General features: G+C 35.5%; 1 protein-coding gene across 2 annotated transcripts in view; it reads right to left on the bottom strand.

Annotated features, from left to right (window-relative positions):
• The window catches only part of smg7 (SMG7 nonsense mediated mRNA decay factor), a 31,565-nt gene extending 19,235 nt beyond the window's left edge, over nucleotides 1-12,330 (bottom strand). Inside the window, exons 1-5 of one of the 2 annotated variants that reach the window (XM_087239808.1) lie at nucleotides 12,228-12,330; nucleotides 7,288-7,319; nucleotides 6,800-6,917; nucleotides 6,540-6,672; nucleotides 3,199-3,370 (exon numbers count right to left, since the gene is read on the bottom strand). In XM_087239808.1, coding sequence (XP_087095934.1) covers nucleotides 3,199-3,370; nucleotides 6,540-6,672; nucleotides 6,800-6,917; nucleotides 7,288-7,319; nucleotides 12,228-12,253 — 481 coding nt within the window. In that variant the 5' untranslated portion in view covers nucleotides 12,254-12,330. 2 annotated transcript variants of the gene reach the window in all.
• Between the last annotated feature and the right edge of the window lie 4,688 nt (nucleotides 12,331-17,018).

Below are 17,018 nucleotides of genomic sequence, written 5' to 3'. Positions count from 1 at the left end.
AACAGTAATTTATTGCCCTGCTACACTTGTCATTTGTAATTTCATACACACAACCACAATTTATACAATTGTAAAGATAACCATGTTTATATAAACACTAAATGAGGACTTTTCCCTCAATCCCCGAGTCTGAATGCAGTGCAGCAAGTCTCTTGCCCTGTCTATTTTAACCATTAGCCCAGCTGGTAATCTGGAGGATTTAGGCAAACACAGCAGCACGGCGATGTGTCTGTGAACGAACTCCTTATAAAAGACAAAGACCGCCATTCTCCAATTCTCGTACTGCTCTCCCGACAAAAATGCTTGCTGCACACAAACAGCTTTGCTGTATTGGCCCTGACAGCATCGGGGGTAAAAACACACAACAAACATGCGTGGATCATCAAAACAAACACATACGACCCTTCATAAATGGTTAAATACTGTGTGCCTTGGGTCTGTGGATGCGGTTTCACCCAGTCATTAAGGTAGAATCTCACAGCTTGGCACTGGCAGGTCTGCCTTGCTTTCGGAAAGCAGTCATGAATAATTAAGAAGCCGGCTCTTCTCATAGGATAAGAAACTCCACTATGAATAATAATAATGAAAAACTGCAGTTGCAGATTTTGATCCCACACCAAAAATCATTTTAAACCCGGAAGCTGAAGTTAGCTGACAAAAGCTCAAAATTATCCAGTTTTTCCCACAATTACAGCTAACAGGTGCTAACATTGTCTTAACTGATGCTTAACACACTGTTTTTCTTAACACTGTTAAAATCTCAAAAAAAGTACTTGAGGGTTTCTTAAACCTTTAATGCCTAGTTCACACTAAAGGATTTTAAGCCTGATTTGAGCCCGATTTGGAAGTTAACGAGCTCACCGACAGATCGGGCTGTGATCGGGAAGAAATCTGCGGGTGCTCGGCGCTCAGCACTCTTTATGTGTGAACTACTGAACAACGCATCAACGAGGCTCGCTGACACGTCACCGACACCTCGCAGACGGAAATCCAATATTTAGCATGCTAAATATTCCAGAGCAGTCGGCCGACTCAATCCCACGTGTGGTCAGATGTAGTGACGAGCTGCAGCCAATGAGAGAGCATATCAGCATGAGCTGAATGCCTGTGTGTTCAGGAGCTCAGCAGAAACATCTGTGATTGGTCAGAATGGGCATCGGTGCACTCGCTTCATTCTGCGTTAGTACAGACATATGAGTAGGCTATATTAACAGTGGAACTAGAAATCTGTAACTATTAGAATTACCATACTGCTCATTCTGACTGTTCCCATATAAAACGCCATACTGTCACAACATATTTACATTCAAAGCTATTATTGAGATATTAAAACTAAGCTTTGAATGTCTGGCATCATATTTAATGACACCATTACCCTAAAAATATAATCTTTTTTTGGTAATACAGCCTATAAATATGTAGTTAAGATACTAAAACACTTAAAGGTCTTGGCTTTCATTTTCACTTTCAAATAGGAGCTATTTCACTGCACAGAATATGCTGTTTTGAAAGATATCTGAAGTAAATTGATGTTTTTGCCATCAGAAAGTTTTGTTTATGTTAGCAGGAAGTTGCTACGCAAGAAAATGCACACACATTTAAAGTCACAGTGAAAAGTATCAGACATGCATGCAGTCATTTTAACCAATATGGTAATTTAAGGCAGAAATGCTTAGTTCTTTACTGTTTTGTAATAAAAAAAAAATAACAAGGTCAGAAAGAAATAAACTGATAGTTAGAAAACGGCAGGGTGTTATAAATATGTTAGTTTTATTTCATACTGAAACATTGCAGATGAGTGATTAATCCGCTGATAAATCAGCTGATTTGACGATGTTTTTAAATGCTTTCTCTAAAGCTTGAAACGCTGTCAGTGATGTCATCAGCACAAAAGCAGCCAATAGTGTTCAGCTTTTTCTGACGACTCCTCCCTCAAAATTTCATTGGCTGTGGTTTGGTAGCTTGAATGAGCTGTTGGGGAATGAGTTGTTGTCAGATCATGTAGTGTGTGACCCCCCCTCTTGTGGATCATTCACAGAGTGTTGCGTAGTGTGAACACCACAGAGATTAAAAGACACAAAGTCAAGTCATGTAGTGTGAACGGCACAGCGATCTGCTGATGTTTAAAATCCTGTAGTGTGAACTAAGCTTAAGTGACTTTGAACGTGGCATGGTTGTTGGTGCCAGACGGGCTGGTCCAAGTATTTCAGAAACTGCTAATCTACTGGGATTTTCACGCACAACCATCGCTAGGGTTTACAGAGAATGGTCAGAAAAGATAAAATATTGAGTGGGCGGGATAAAAGGATAATGTGCCATGACAAAGCGCAGACCACCTCAAACTGGTTTCTTGAACATGACAATGAATTTACTGTACTCAAATGGCCTCCACAGTCACCATGTGATGGAATGGGAGATTTGCATCATGGATGTGCACCCGATAAATCCGCTACTGTGTGATATTATCATGTCAATATGGACCAAAATCTCAGATGAATATTTCCAGTGGCTTGTTGAATCTATGCCACAAATGATTAAGGTAGTTCTGATGGCAATAGGGGTCCAACCTGTGACTGGTAGGGTTTACCTAAAAAAGTGGCCGATGAGTGTATATCCATCCATATATAGTTATGATTGTTTTGGAATACCACATTAAAAATTCCTTTGCAAAAAAAAAATTAAACTCAACATATCTTGTGACTAACCAGAAGATCAATCTCAAATTTGAAAATGCCTGAGTCAAGTAAATGTAGTCAAGTTAACCATATTAAAAGGTTGGGCTGACTCTGAAATTGCAGTGCTTGACCTTGTAAAACCTGACATTTTGCATAATGCCTTCCACCACTTATGCGGTTGAGTGTTTCCTTGTTTTTCATCTTGTTCGTGCTTCATGTTAGTGTTCAAATTTTATTAATGATTTATAGTTTATTTATTTATAATTTTATTGATTGCATCAGCTAATTTGTTTAACTTATCTAGAAATTTTATTACATAAATATGCAAAAGACTAATTTACACAGAACTGTGGCTTTTCTATAGTACAAATCTAGTACAGAGACTCATATCATTTTTAGTTTTTGGATTTGACTGGTGAAATTTTAATACCATAACAACACTGCTTCTTAATATTTTAATGTAAATAATATCATGCTGCTAGTGATTTCCACAAAGCTGCAAAAATATCTTGTGCAAGTTTACCAATATCTCCGAGATGGACGAGACAATGCTGGCAGATGTAGGAACAGGAGCTGGGCTGGGGCTTCACGATGGCGCTGGTGCTGCTCTGTTTATTGCTGATGATGCCAAGCTGAGATGACTTCACACGGCAAGGCAAGTCCACATTAAACACTGTGCACAGCTCCTGCAACAGCTGAGATCCAGAAAAAGACCTTCTTAGAAAAGCCAGTACAGATTGAAGAAACACAATCATTCGGAACACAACAAATAGCAGACAAACATAACAAACAGTAATGTTTGTTTGTTTTATTTATTGCTACATCACCAACTTATGTCTATTTCATGAACAGATTTATATTGAAAAAAAAAACACATTACACAATAACTTCATAATTCAATAAGAGATATAAAAAAAATACATAAACAAAAACTTATTTTACAAAAAACATTACAAAAATTAGACAAAATTTATGAGTACATGTATCAGTATGTGATAAACAACTTCTTCATTTTTTTTAAAACATCCATCAAAGTGCTCTTAGTAAAGAAGTTTTGTCTAACAGTCTTCAACATTTCTCATTCCATAAAGTCATGTGACATGGTGCTAGTCTGTATGTTTTAGTCTTTAGAAGTAGGGCTGTGAAAAGTATCGACTTTGGTACCAATCATTATAGACATGTATAAAACATTTATTTCCTGCTAACATTTCAGCGTGATCTTAAACATCACTGATTAGCCATTGTGTTCACAGGCTCAACATATATGACTGCGAATGGCTAAGAATATCATCATTTTACCACTCTTCACTGCCTGTCATCAAGGGCAAACTCAGATACAAGGACATTGGAGCGTTTCTAAGCCATGTTGATCAGCTAAACTGTCTATAAGCTGACATATGAACAATCCGCTGATGAATCAACCTGATTTTGAAATGCTCCAGTGTCCCTGTATCTGTGCTTTTTCATTTTAACATTTCAGATTTTGAACAATATACAACAAAGCCTGAGATCAACCCAACAGAAAAGTAAGATATTAAAAAAACAGTAATAGTCCAATAATAGGTACAAAATCAGGATTAAAACATATCTGATACAGTCTAGGGCTGAGAAAAAAATCTAATTGCGATTTATCTGATTACAAATTGCGATTTAAAATGCAATTTATTATAATTTCATAAAAGAGCTGCATGTTTGATGTGGTGGTTTTAACGGCACCTAAGAAAGACCAAGCATTATCACAAAGTACACTTTACTATGCTTGTGTTTATTTAAAAGCATTTTTTAAGTTTGTCAGTTTCATGACAAATTAAGAAAATAACTACAGTATTTTAAAATTACTAAATAAAGTAGATATAAAATCGTATATGTAGATGTATAAAACAGTAAAAACCTTTATATTTAGATAAATTATTTCATTTAAATGTATAATTTATGAATACATTATATTTGTATATTATTTGTAGGGCCAGATAGAATCTGTGGCCATTTTTGCTATTTCTGTGGAGAACTTTGTAAAAAATCTGCGGATTTATGCAGAATGATTTTAAGAGTATCATAACTAAAAACTTCAAATATGAAAAAAAAACAATACCTTTCAACTGTTATTTAATGTTTAAAATGCAAATTCAATTAGATCCACATATTTTGTAAACAAAGCAAGTCTCTCATATGATACATCTATTATTCAAAATAATTTAGATTCTGAAACAGATTCCGTGTGGGCCTAATTATTTGTAATACAATTGTGTCCGGTAATACAAGCAGTCAGATTTTTTTAACTGTACATTTAATCTGACCTGCTCAAAGAAAACATTTAGAATGTATCCAACAAAACTCAAATACAGAATAACTTGAGCATTTATAAAAATTTAATGAATGTATTTTTAAATAAATGTATTATCCCACTTGCTTTTTGGGCATTGTCGAGCAATTTCTTAAACGCCTGTGATTGGTCATTGTGTTCCCGGACTTAGTAGAAAGGGCTGTGATAGTGATTATCAAAATAATAGCAGATTTTTACATGCACCTACAACTTAGACACATGATAAATGATTTCTTTCCAAAGGGTCATATTTCACTGGAATTATCCAAATTAAAAAACATTCTAGAGATTACTCCAATGTTGAAGGGAAATATATCTTAGATTTATGCAATCTTAAGAGACCAAGCTGATTCTTCTTTAACCTCATTAAAAAACGTATGGGAAAAACACCTTGGTTGTAATTTTGATGATAATCAGTGGGAAGTTGTATACAAACATATATCTTTTTCATTTTCAAGTAACAAAATAATTGAACAAAATTACAAATTTATACAAAGAATAAATTTGACCCCAGTTCGCCTTAGTAGGATATATACCGGTGCATCGCCTTTATGTAACAGATGTAAGAAACATAAGGGCACCATTATGCATATTTTTGGAACTGTACAAAACTAAATAAGTTTTGGGATTCTGTACATGAGTTCTCTGTGATGGTCCTGGGAAAGAAATATCTCAAGACTCCTATAATATCTATTTTTGGGGTGGACTTGAATGAGATATCAGACCTTTTTTTTTTTTTTTTTTTTTTACCAAAAGGATAGGTCTAATCTCTTTTGTATCTAGGAAATGTACTCTGTTAAACTGAAAACAGAAACTCCCTCCAACATTTGAATTATTTAAAATTATCATAAATGACACACTACATTTGGAATATTTAACACATAGCTTAAAAAACAAATCACATATTTTAAAAAACCTGCAATATTTTTATGGACCCTTTATTAACCCTTAGACCTGAGCCTACATTATACCCATTGTTATCACAGTGACTATTAACAAGATGTTATTTGATTCCTGTTAATTACCAGGAACATAAACTGGATTTGTTGATGTTCATGTTTTTATATTTGTATACTCTGATGCTACACTTAATGCTGAATCTTCTTTTTGTCAATTGTGCTGTTTGTTATATTGTAAAATGATAAATAAATAATAATAAAAAAAAAATAATAGCAGCTTTTGCGATTTGAAAATCGCACCTTTTCAAATCACGATTTCTGTTTAAAATCGAATAATTGTGCAGGCCTGATAAAGTCTTACTCATAATTGACCAAAATCGTACAGTTTTCTTGCTGGCACCAGTTTTTTGGCTGTCATATATTACAAACTAATAATGTCCAGAAGGTTTCCAAGAAGTTTCCAAGAAAGATCAACAGGAATAGATGGATCCAGTCATCCGTGTATCTGTGCTTGCTGTTAATTTACAGTGGTTGTTGTAAATGTTAGCAGCAAATGGACGATTTTAAAATTTCAGTCCCAATTGGTACTAAAATCGATACTTTTGACAACCCTATCATGAACAATACAATTACTCAGCTTACTTGTGTGTAGAATCCACTAGCTGCCTCAAGAAACAGGGAGAGATTGGCCTGTACTTCACTTCGATTGGGATTGGCCCTGTTCTTAGCTTGACTCTGTAATGTCGTTATTTGATTCTTAAAAGCATGGTTCCAGCTGAAATGCAAGTATATTGGGGACAAAATAAAGGTCAACCAAATATTAAACCACAAAAATCAGACAAGACACAATTAATGTAAATTCATAGAATCATTGTGCAATCTTTCATCATTAGTAATCTTACAGATCTTGCTCGACTTTCTTGTCCAGGGCGTACTCCAGGTCCGTAACCAGCATTTTCTGGTACAAGTCCTGAAGAGCCTGTCGTGACGTCCAGACCTCCGCGGCACCAAGCTTAGAATCTGCATGACACGTGGAGTTGAACATGTTAAACAGCTAATGCTTCAGCCTCACTGTAGAACGTGACTGACTGAGTCTAACAGCGCCTTTCAGCTCATTTAGAGAAAGATCTGCACGTCTTAGTAACCACATTCAATGCCATGGTTACCAGAGTGACAGGGATAAGATGACAAATATGAAACACAGCAATAGACTCCAAGCAAGCCCTTATATCACATCAATAATTTGAGTAATATGCGCAACTTGTGACCATCTCTATTCTTATATATGGTTATTATAGAGATATTTATAAGACAGTCTAAAATAGCACACCATCAGAAAGACTTTAACAAACATTTTAAAGTAAATACATTAAAGGACATAGTAACATACCTGTCATGTCAGCCTTCAGGGCCTCTGCCTGCCTGCTCAAAACAAGAAATGAATATGTTAATGAGGAGATTTGAGAGAGAATGATTTGGCAAGGTCTGGTGAACATCTTTGAAATGAGCATAACAGCTTCGCAGTTCGGTAGCTTCATTTTTATGCATTCTCAAACTCAAGGCCATTTTGGACTCAGTTCATTTGTCCATAAACGCACATAGTTTAAAATGGCAAAAGACAAATTGTAGAAAATGACATTAGTTTATTTAGATTATTTAAAGAGCCTTTGGAAAAATCACTTGTTGAAAATGTTAATGGATGATTTATGATTGCATTTCATGATATTCATTCATTCATTTTCTTGTCGGCTTAGTCCCTTTATTAATCCGGGGTCGCCACAACGGAATGAACCGCCAACTTATCCAGCAAGTTTTGTTTTTTTACGCAGCGGATGCCCTTCCAGCCACAACCCATCTCTGGAAAACATCCACACATATACACACACACTCATACACTACGGACAATTTAGCATACCCAATTCACCTGTACCGCATGTCTTTGGACAGTGGGGGAAACCGGAGTACCCGGAGGAAACCCACGCGAATGCAAACTCCACACAGAAACGCCACTGAGCCGAGGATCGAACCAGCGACCTTCCTGCTGTGAGGCGAACGTGCTACCCACTGTGTCACTGCAATTCTTTAATTGTTTATTTATTCATTTACAATTGCTAACCATAATAAGACTAGGACTGCAGAATATTACTTTTTTAATGATTATACAGTGATATTAACAACAGGGACTTTCACCAGATTAAATGAATAGCTTAGAAAGAATATGCTGAAAATGTTCTACTGATCAGTTTCAGAACCAGCTTTACTGACTAAATGTTCATGACAAACACATTTGATTAATCTTGCAGCCCTTCTGGAAATCATATTTATCCAATATAATGCAAACTATTGCTCATTGATTGTTTTTAAATCTAGCGTCCCTCCAACAAGTAGCTCATTTAAATCAGCCGTTAAATGCATTAAATGAGTAATACAATAGCAATGTACATAATACATCATTGAATAAATGTTCACACAGCATAAACACAAGATCGGTGAAAGCAAAATGCAATGACAATAAAGCCCAGTACTAGTTGAGCAAGTAAAGAGACCATTCAATCAACTTTAACTTGACTGTTGACTTTATAAAAAGACTGGACGATTTACTAGTTAATCCGGTATACCGTTTTCAGTTTTGCATACATGTATTTATCCAATACCATCAGCTAAAACAGTTACTGTATCTATTCAATAGACTTGAACAACATTTTAACCCACACAATCAACTCTCTTCAACAAATACTAAGCAGGGCCCGATGATTTCTGTGATGTGCAAAATATGGAATTCACAGCAAAACCATAACAACAACAAAAGCACAAAACTAGACAATTGCTAAACCCCACCAAAACAAAAGTTTGTTTTATTCATAACATGAGAGTTCAATGATATAACTCGAATAGCAACACTTTTGCTCTACTTCCCTAAACTAAAAGCAGTTTTTTGCATCTCAATGAATCTGCATTTATTGTGATTCAGGTGAATCAATGATTCAGTGAGCCACTAATAATAACCAAGTGCTTCCTTCCTGAATATGGCTTAGAACAATTCAGAACGATGAGGGTTTAGCAAAGGTAATTTAAAGGAACTAAATTATTGGAACTATGCTCCAGTGTGATTATAGAAATCTGCATTCCATTTTCCCCATCAGCCCACTTCCTAGTTGCATTTGCACCATCTCTAGAAACTGTAAAGTAATGCATGCCAGCAGAGAGGGGAAGTGCAGCTTTTTAACAAAATCAAAATATAGAAATTTTAAATGCTAAATCTAAACAACATTTAAATATTATTCTTTAATATTAATGAAATTATTATAGAAACTGAAATATATATTTACAAACATTTAATATGGATGTGTGGGTTTAGTCAACTAGCCAATTAAATAGCACAGCTTCTACTGAAAACAATATTTGATGAGACGAGCTGAAATTATTTAAATCACCATCATTTAACATTAAATTAATCTCTGGGCCGAGACAAGCCTATTATCTCAACTGCCCTCACATTCATTTACAAGAATAAGATGAACACTCATCAATGAAGATGAGCTGGGGCTCTGATGGAAAGAGAAGCCTACTGTACCACCTCAGAGGACCTGGATAGTGAGTAGTACATCAAATGGAGCTCGGCAGCACAGATTCAATTTGGCCAACTTATTACACTTTTTAAACCATGTCTGTGTTTTGTATGGCATCCATTCACCCAATCAATAACAATTAAGCACCCAATGACATTGGTAGTTTACAATGGGACATAGGAACTAATTTAGTTCCTTCAAAACCCTTGAACATGACAAAAATATGGTACTTCAGGCTACTTTCAGAACTATATAAAAAAAACAATTGCTTGAAAGCACCTGATGACTCAGTGACTAAAACATTAAGACTTATCGTCACCTATAAGTGTTTTTAGTTTTCTATTTAAAAGCCACTGGAAGTTTCCCATTGGATATAAAAAAAATACACTTCTAACAACATCATTATAAAAAAAATACACTTCTAACAACATCATTAAAGTGCAACAATTTAAATTTAGATGACTTCTGCAGTGTTTAGATGAAATTTGTAAAAAGAGTACATTTGATTTTTGATTGTGATATTGACATCAACATACTTAAGCTGAGGTTGTTTTCAATCACACGGTTTTGGTGACGCACGAAATTCAGATGAAGGGAAGGAAGTAAAAAAAAAAACTAAATAGAAGATAGAGGAATGTCTGTATTTTTGAGATTTATACTGTATTTCAAGAGAGATATGAACAGAAAATGACCACATACGTTGGGCATGATCCTTGTATCCTGAATAGAGCAAGTTTTCAACTAAACTAAAATATTTTTGCCTGTCATTGTTGCAGTATATACTGTATAAGCAAGTTACATAAAAAAAAAATACTACGGTGTTTGGAAGCATACTATAGAATTTTTTTTAAAGAAACTATCGTAGTAGTTATATTGTTGCTGTGGTACAACACAACTGTAGCAATAAACAAATTATTCAATAGGCTTCAGATTTCATTGCAGAGATTAAATAGCAGGGTACTATTTATATTATTCATACTATTTGAGTGTGGTGGTGTTTATATCTGATTTTTATATAACACATAACATATTTTTACACAGTTAAGCCTGTATATAATCTATATTAGTGCAGTCAAACATATTATCGTGTTTGCACACATAGACGTAATAAAAAATGTTTATAACATGTCGCCTTTTCTACTGTTTTTTAGCCAGTTTCTTGAACTTTCTCCCCTTTATGAGCAAAAACTTTTGAAAGCCTTCAAAAGCTGTTTGGCAATTCTTATTTTGGCCGATTTAAACAATTCTAAACAACACAAAACAGAAATATTTGGATGTTCTGATTGCGGTTCCTATGTAGAACAATCACTTCCTGCCCTCCATCTGAATTCCGCACATCATCAATGACATCATGTGAAAATAACCTATAGTATAGATATGCTTAGGCCATCATGACAATACTACTGCTGAAATACCCATTTTTCCCAGTATCATTTTATACTATTGTTATAACACCATAAATTCCTTCATTACACAAACGCGCATCTATTCTCAGCTATCCTAAAAATGCCAACATTACAACAGCTAAACGTCATTCTTAGGCATCAAAAACCTACAAAAACTATGGCACAACGAGTCACATTTTATTTGACCTTCAGATATCATTGTACTGAAAAAACAACAAAAACAATGCATTTGATGCAGATGAAAACCCCCTCCAAACACGTGGGATTGTGTATTAGATAACAACTTCTACAAACAGTAGATGATCTGTTTAGTCATACAAGCCCCATATGATGATGCTCCATATGATATTAAATAGGAACAATATGAAGCTTTTCTGCAGTCGTATTTCCTTCTGTCAGCAGTCAGCTAAAGCAATACCAGCTCACTGAAGTTATCTACTTAATTTGACGTTAGATGCTAAAACGTGTTGTCTGTCATCATCACGCATTCCTTCACAACACTCAACAACAAACACACTGCTTACAACCTTTCACGTTCAAACGGCCTGGATTTGTTATTACCAGCTGCCGAATTCATTTATCACCTCACTCGCTCGATTCATGTCACGCTGTTTTGAGCCAACCAGAGATTGCTGAAGCACAAACACAGATATTCGTACAGATATAAAGACTCAAGAAATCCTTCACCAGAACGTCTATTATTGTCTAATCGAATAACGTAAAACGTTCGAGTGGCAAAAGTCACGACTAAAACAAGGTCAAAACTCACATGTCGTCCACATAACTAACAGCTGTATATAAGCGCCTTAACGTACATCAGTCCAGTCACAACTGGCTCATCACTGTTATACATAATTCAACCTAAAATGAAGACAATGCGTAACGCATACACGCAAAAAGAGGATGTCTATTTTTCAGGTTATTTCCACAAATACCATTAGTCATCTAAAACCTTATGACTAACGCAGCATACAGGTGTAACTGAATTGTTTTCTGACTCCATCCAGTGGTATGTTTGTAGCTAACGCGGGCTAACATAGCACAACACCTAGCATGTCCTCCCACAACAACTGTTTTGTAAACACGAAATGCCGTTAGAACCTGCAAATGTCTCGATTTGTTTAACAGTTCGATTATCAATCCTTTTTGGCGACGTTTAGGGTAAAACATTAACCACTTTTGCTTATATTTTGTTTCGTGTCTCGTTTGCATGCTAGCATGCTAACTAGCCTAGCGTCTAGCAGTGACAGCCAAAGCAAGCCGAACAACATTCCGATAAACCACAGTCGCCCTCATTGACAGAAACACGCGCTCAGTCGCCAATTTGCGTCTGGGAATCTCCGGATTTTACTCACCGTAAGTATTGGGCGCAGAGGTTCATCCTGTCGGATCGCCAGTCTTTTAGACAACGACAGATTCACAAGCTAAATCTACTCCCGGCGCCATATTGTCCATCACATCGTCATTGGTGAAAACGGTCCAGACGTACACACAGGAGCGCGCAGATCAACGTCACACACCCCGCCCCCTCGCGCACTTACATTTTATAAACAGGTGGATATTTTACTGCATATTTTTAAAACAATGAACACGCCACCTCAAAGCAACCATTACATTTTTGCTCACAGCAAAGCAAATACTTAAATAAACGTGGTATAATTCCTAATAAAAATACACCAAAGCTGAGCAAAGTCAAACAACACTTCAGAACTTAAGGTCCAGACAGTTGGACCTTTTTGTAAAATTTCTGCAGGCATATCAAAGGGTGTAATTCTGTTACAGTGAAGTAAATATCAGGGGTGTAAAGTAAAAATTACAAATACACAAACTACTGTAATTGAGTTTTTAAAATGTGTACTTTTTACATTACATTTTTAGTGCTGTATCTGTACTTTTACTCCACTACTTACAGTACCTTCAACCTGCAGTCACTATTTTTTCTTGTCTATGGGGATTAGAAATTGTCCAACCTAAAATCAAACAAATATCAAATGATGTTACAGCTTGACGTTGTGTAAATGTTACCAATACGGATTTTGGTTGCCATACCTGACGAATAAATGTCATTATTTGATGTAATTAAGATATTGGTTTAAGATGGTGGCTTGACGTTGCAATTTGGTCACTTTCTAACACAAGCTAAAATCTATCAAATATAGACGTCATTTGATGTTGTTATTGGATATCAAAATAACATTATTTGACACTGGTTAGACATTGAATTTTGATCACCTAATGTCATAACCTAAATCTAACCTAAATTAGCATCTTATGACATTGTGTGCCTGCTGGGCAAAAACTTAATGCACTACAGAATGTTACGTTTACACACACATGCACAAATTACATGAAAATGCATCTTTTTTTTACAGCGTAATACTCACTCTTGAGTACTTTTGAATGGTCTACTTTTTACTCATACTTTTAGTAACATTTACAACAAACACTTTTACTGTACTTTCACTAAATTTTTAGGTAAGTAATGCCGTTACCATTACTGTATTGGTACTTTGACTTAAGAAAGATTTTTTAGTACTCCTTTCACCACTGGTAAATATACATATTTGGCCAACTATTGCATTACTACTCCATCCAAAATGGAGGCCAGTGGTTCCAATCCCTTTTTCTCAATTTTATTTCTATTCGTTAATTCATTTTCTTTTCGGCTTAGTTCCTTTATTAATCCAGTGTCGCTACAGTGGAATGAACCGTCAACTCATCCAGCATGTTTTTATGCAGCAGATGCCCTTCCAGCAACCCATCTCTTGGAAACATCCACACACACTCATTCACACTCATACACTAAGGACAATTTAGCCTACCCAACTTACCTGTACTGCATGTCATTGGACTGTGGGGGAAGCCGGATCACCCGGAGGAAACCCATGCGAACGCAGGGAGAGCATTCAAACTCCACACAGAAACGCCAACTGACCCAGCCGAGGCTCAAACCAGCGACCTTCTGCTGTGAGGCGACAGCACTACCTACTATGCCACTACGTCGCCCCTGTTTTATTTTACATTCAGAATAATTAGAAGAAGAAGAAGAATTAAAAGATTAGTTACTTTTTTATTCGTTGAAGCAACTACATGAAAATTGATTTACAGTTAAGCAGACGCTTTTATCCAAAGCAACTTACGCACAAGGACACACACCCAGAGCAGTGGGCTGCCCAGGGAGCAGTTAGGGGGTTTGGTGTACTGCTCAAAGGAATCACATCAGCCATGTTATTGAGTGTAGAAGAAAGTGCTGGATAATATTCACTATCCTTACTTACAACCCCTGCCGCTTCTAGGACACAAACTTGTGACCTTTGGATCCAAAGTCTTACTCTGTAGGCCAATGGTTAGAAACATTGATTGTGTGATTTATGAGTTATAACTTTTTATGTACTAACATTAACAACACAGAATTAAAGTTTTGACACAAAAATTGATTATAATAATTTTTTATTATTTTTTTAAGATTTATTTTTGGCCTTTTTAAATAGGACAGTAATAAGACAGCAAGCAAAGTTGGAGCGAGAGAGGGGGATAGGGTTGGGAAATGTCCTCAAGCCAGGATTCAAACTCAGGACACCCTGACGTGCTACTGCATCATATGTCGGCACGCTAACCACAAGGCTATTGCTCAACTCTATTATTATTTTTAATAATGCATATAAGCTGTGACCCCTCAATCTTTAGTGACCTCTTGCTGAAGTCAAGACCCTCACCATTGAGAATAATAATAATAATAATAATAATAATAATAATAATATATGCGGTAGCAGTGGGTAGCAAGATCTCCTCACAGCTAGAAGATTGCTGGTTTGAGCCCCGACTGGGTCAAGTGGCATTTCTGTGTGGAGCTTGCATGTTTTCCCCTTGTTTGCATGAGTTTCCTCCACAGTCCAAAGACTTACGCTATAGGTGAATTGAATAAACTAAATTGTCTGTAGTGCATGTTTGTGAATTTGAGAGTGTATAAATGTTTTCCAGTCCTGGGTTGCAGCATAGAAGGGTAAAACAGTACAATCAGTTTGTGCATAAAACTCAACATTCATTTTCTTTCAGCTTAGTCCCTCATTTATCAGGGGTTGCCACAGCGGTTAGTAACAAACAGTCCTGAATAGTCTGCAGACCAATTATATTGCTTAATAATATCACATTTTAGTGTCAAATTATTATTATTATTATTTTTGCTAGCAGGCAAATTCAACACACTTAACAATGACAATAAAAATGCTGAATTAAAGAGCTTGTTCAGCCAAAAAATAATAATGTATACATTATTTACCCACTCTCAAAGGTTCCACCTTCAAGAGTTTCTATATACAGTTGAACACCAAATAATACATCTTGAAGAAAGCTGAAAACTGTAACCCCTTGACATTCATAGCAGGAAAACAACATGGAAGTCAATGGTTCCAGCATTCTTCAAAATATCTTCTTTTGTGTTCAGTAAAAAAAGGAAAGTCAAACAGGTTTTGGAACAAGTGAAGGGTGAGTAATGATGACAGAATTTTCAGTTTTGGGTTAATCATCCCTTTAAGATGTTAAAACTGTTCTACTTGTGTCAAATGTTTTGTGCAAAACTTGCCAATTCTTTTTGTTTTATGTATTTAAGCCTTTTGAGTCTTATGTAAGGAAGGACTGTTGATTATTGGCTATATTTGCTGACATATGGTATAAAACAAACAAAAATCCAGCCTCGCAAACATAATGAACAGTTCAACTGAGCTGTTTCTCCATTCAAAACACATTTAAGAGCATTGAGAGCTTGCTTTCGCTCTTGATGAGTCACGCTGTGACTGTAGTGCTGCTTCGAATTTCAAATGCCTGTCATCAAGGACGCAGTTTGTTGTGCTGATAAACACATCACCGATGCAATGGCAAATGTGTGAGGAAAAATGTTAAACAGACACCGGTGATGCTGAGCTAAGAGCAATAGCATATTCAAAGTTGCACACGTGTTTGTTTCTATACTTATGGTCAGTATTTAAGGTTAACCACAGCAGATACTGTTATTCAAAGTGATGTACAGACAGGAGTAATATAAGAAGTAAGAAAGAAGCAATTAACCCAAGCAGCTCAATCAGCTGCTGGAATTTTAATTATTCTGCAGATTTAATTATATTTGGATAATTCATTGGAGAGTATTTGCTGATTGGTTTGAGAAGAAAGACCATTCCAGTGGTGCTGTGATCAATGACTCACACTTTACAGCTGTTTGTTTTACTGAAACGGAGTCAAACAGTGTTATTGAGGGCCACTGGTTTGCCTCTCTGGACTGCTTGTCTGGACGTGTGTATTTGAATATATTTTTAGTACTGACAAACATGGGGAAAAATCTGTAAATATGCATACAATTTACTTTGTTAATTTGAAGGAATCTTCCATTTACATGACTTTTGTGTGTTTTTTACACACATAATTACACATCACATTGTGTTTTAATCAATACTTTTCTGACAGTATATTTTCTGTATATTTTTCTTTTAGTGTACTCGCACTGATATTGATACTCATTCATTTCAGGAGCTTTGTAGAATCATAAACTGTAAGATTATGTGTGAAAAGCTTTGATGTAGTTTTACAGACAGCGGGAACTTGAAAAACAAATTAGCTTCATAAATTGTACTCAAAGTAAATTAACTTTTTTACTTTTCTATATAATTATATAAACTTTTAAGATTTGGGGATTCAAGTATAAAACCTTAGCAACAATAGTAGTTGCTGCTTTTTTATTTAATAAATAAATTAATTAGTTAATTAATAAAATAATCAAGGTTTTTACCAAGGTTTCAGGGTAAAAATAGTTACACAAAATTTGTATTGAAATCTACAATTCTTCAACCATTCATGCACTCAAAAATGACGTTTGCTGTTTGTTCAAACTACTTATTTAAAATGAACTAAAACAACACAAATCTTGAGTTTTTTGTAGGTTTCTTGAGGTTTAATCATTTATTTTATTTAAAATTTTATTCAAAGTTTTCCTTTTGAGTATTTTTACTTTTTTTACTTTTACTTTTACTTTTAAACCCACAGGTTCTCGAAATTCAGCATCGTAACATACATTTCAACCAAATATTGCCATATCCTAACAAACCATGCATGCGTCAAAAGCAGAGGTACCCAAACCTTTTCTTATGAAGGGCAAA

The sequence above is a fragment of the Danio rerio genome, chromosome 2 (assembly GCF_052040795.2).
Source record: "Danio rerio strain M-AB ecotype USA chromosome 2, GRCz13ab, whole genome shotgun sequence".
Taxonomy (NCBI): Eukaryota; Metazoa; Chordata; class Actinopteri; order Cypriniformes; family Danionidae; genus Danio; species Danio rerio.
This window is presented reverse-complemented; position numbering and strand designations above follow the sequence as displayed.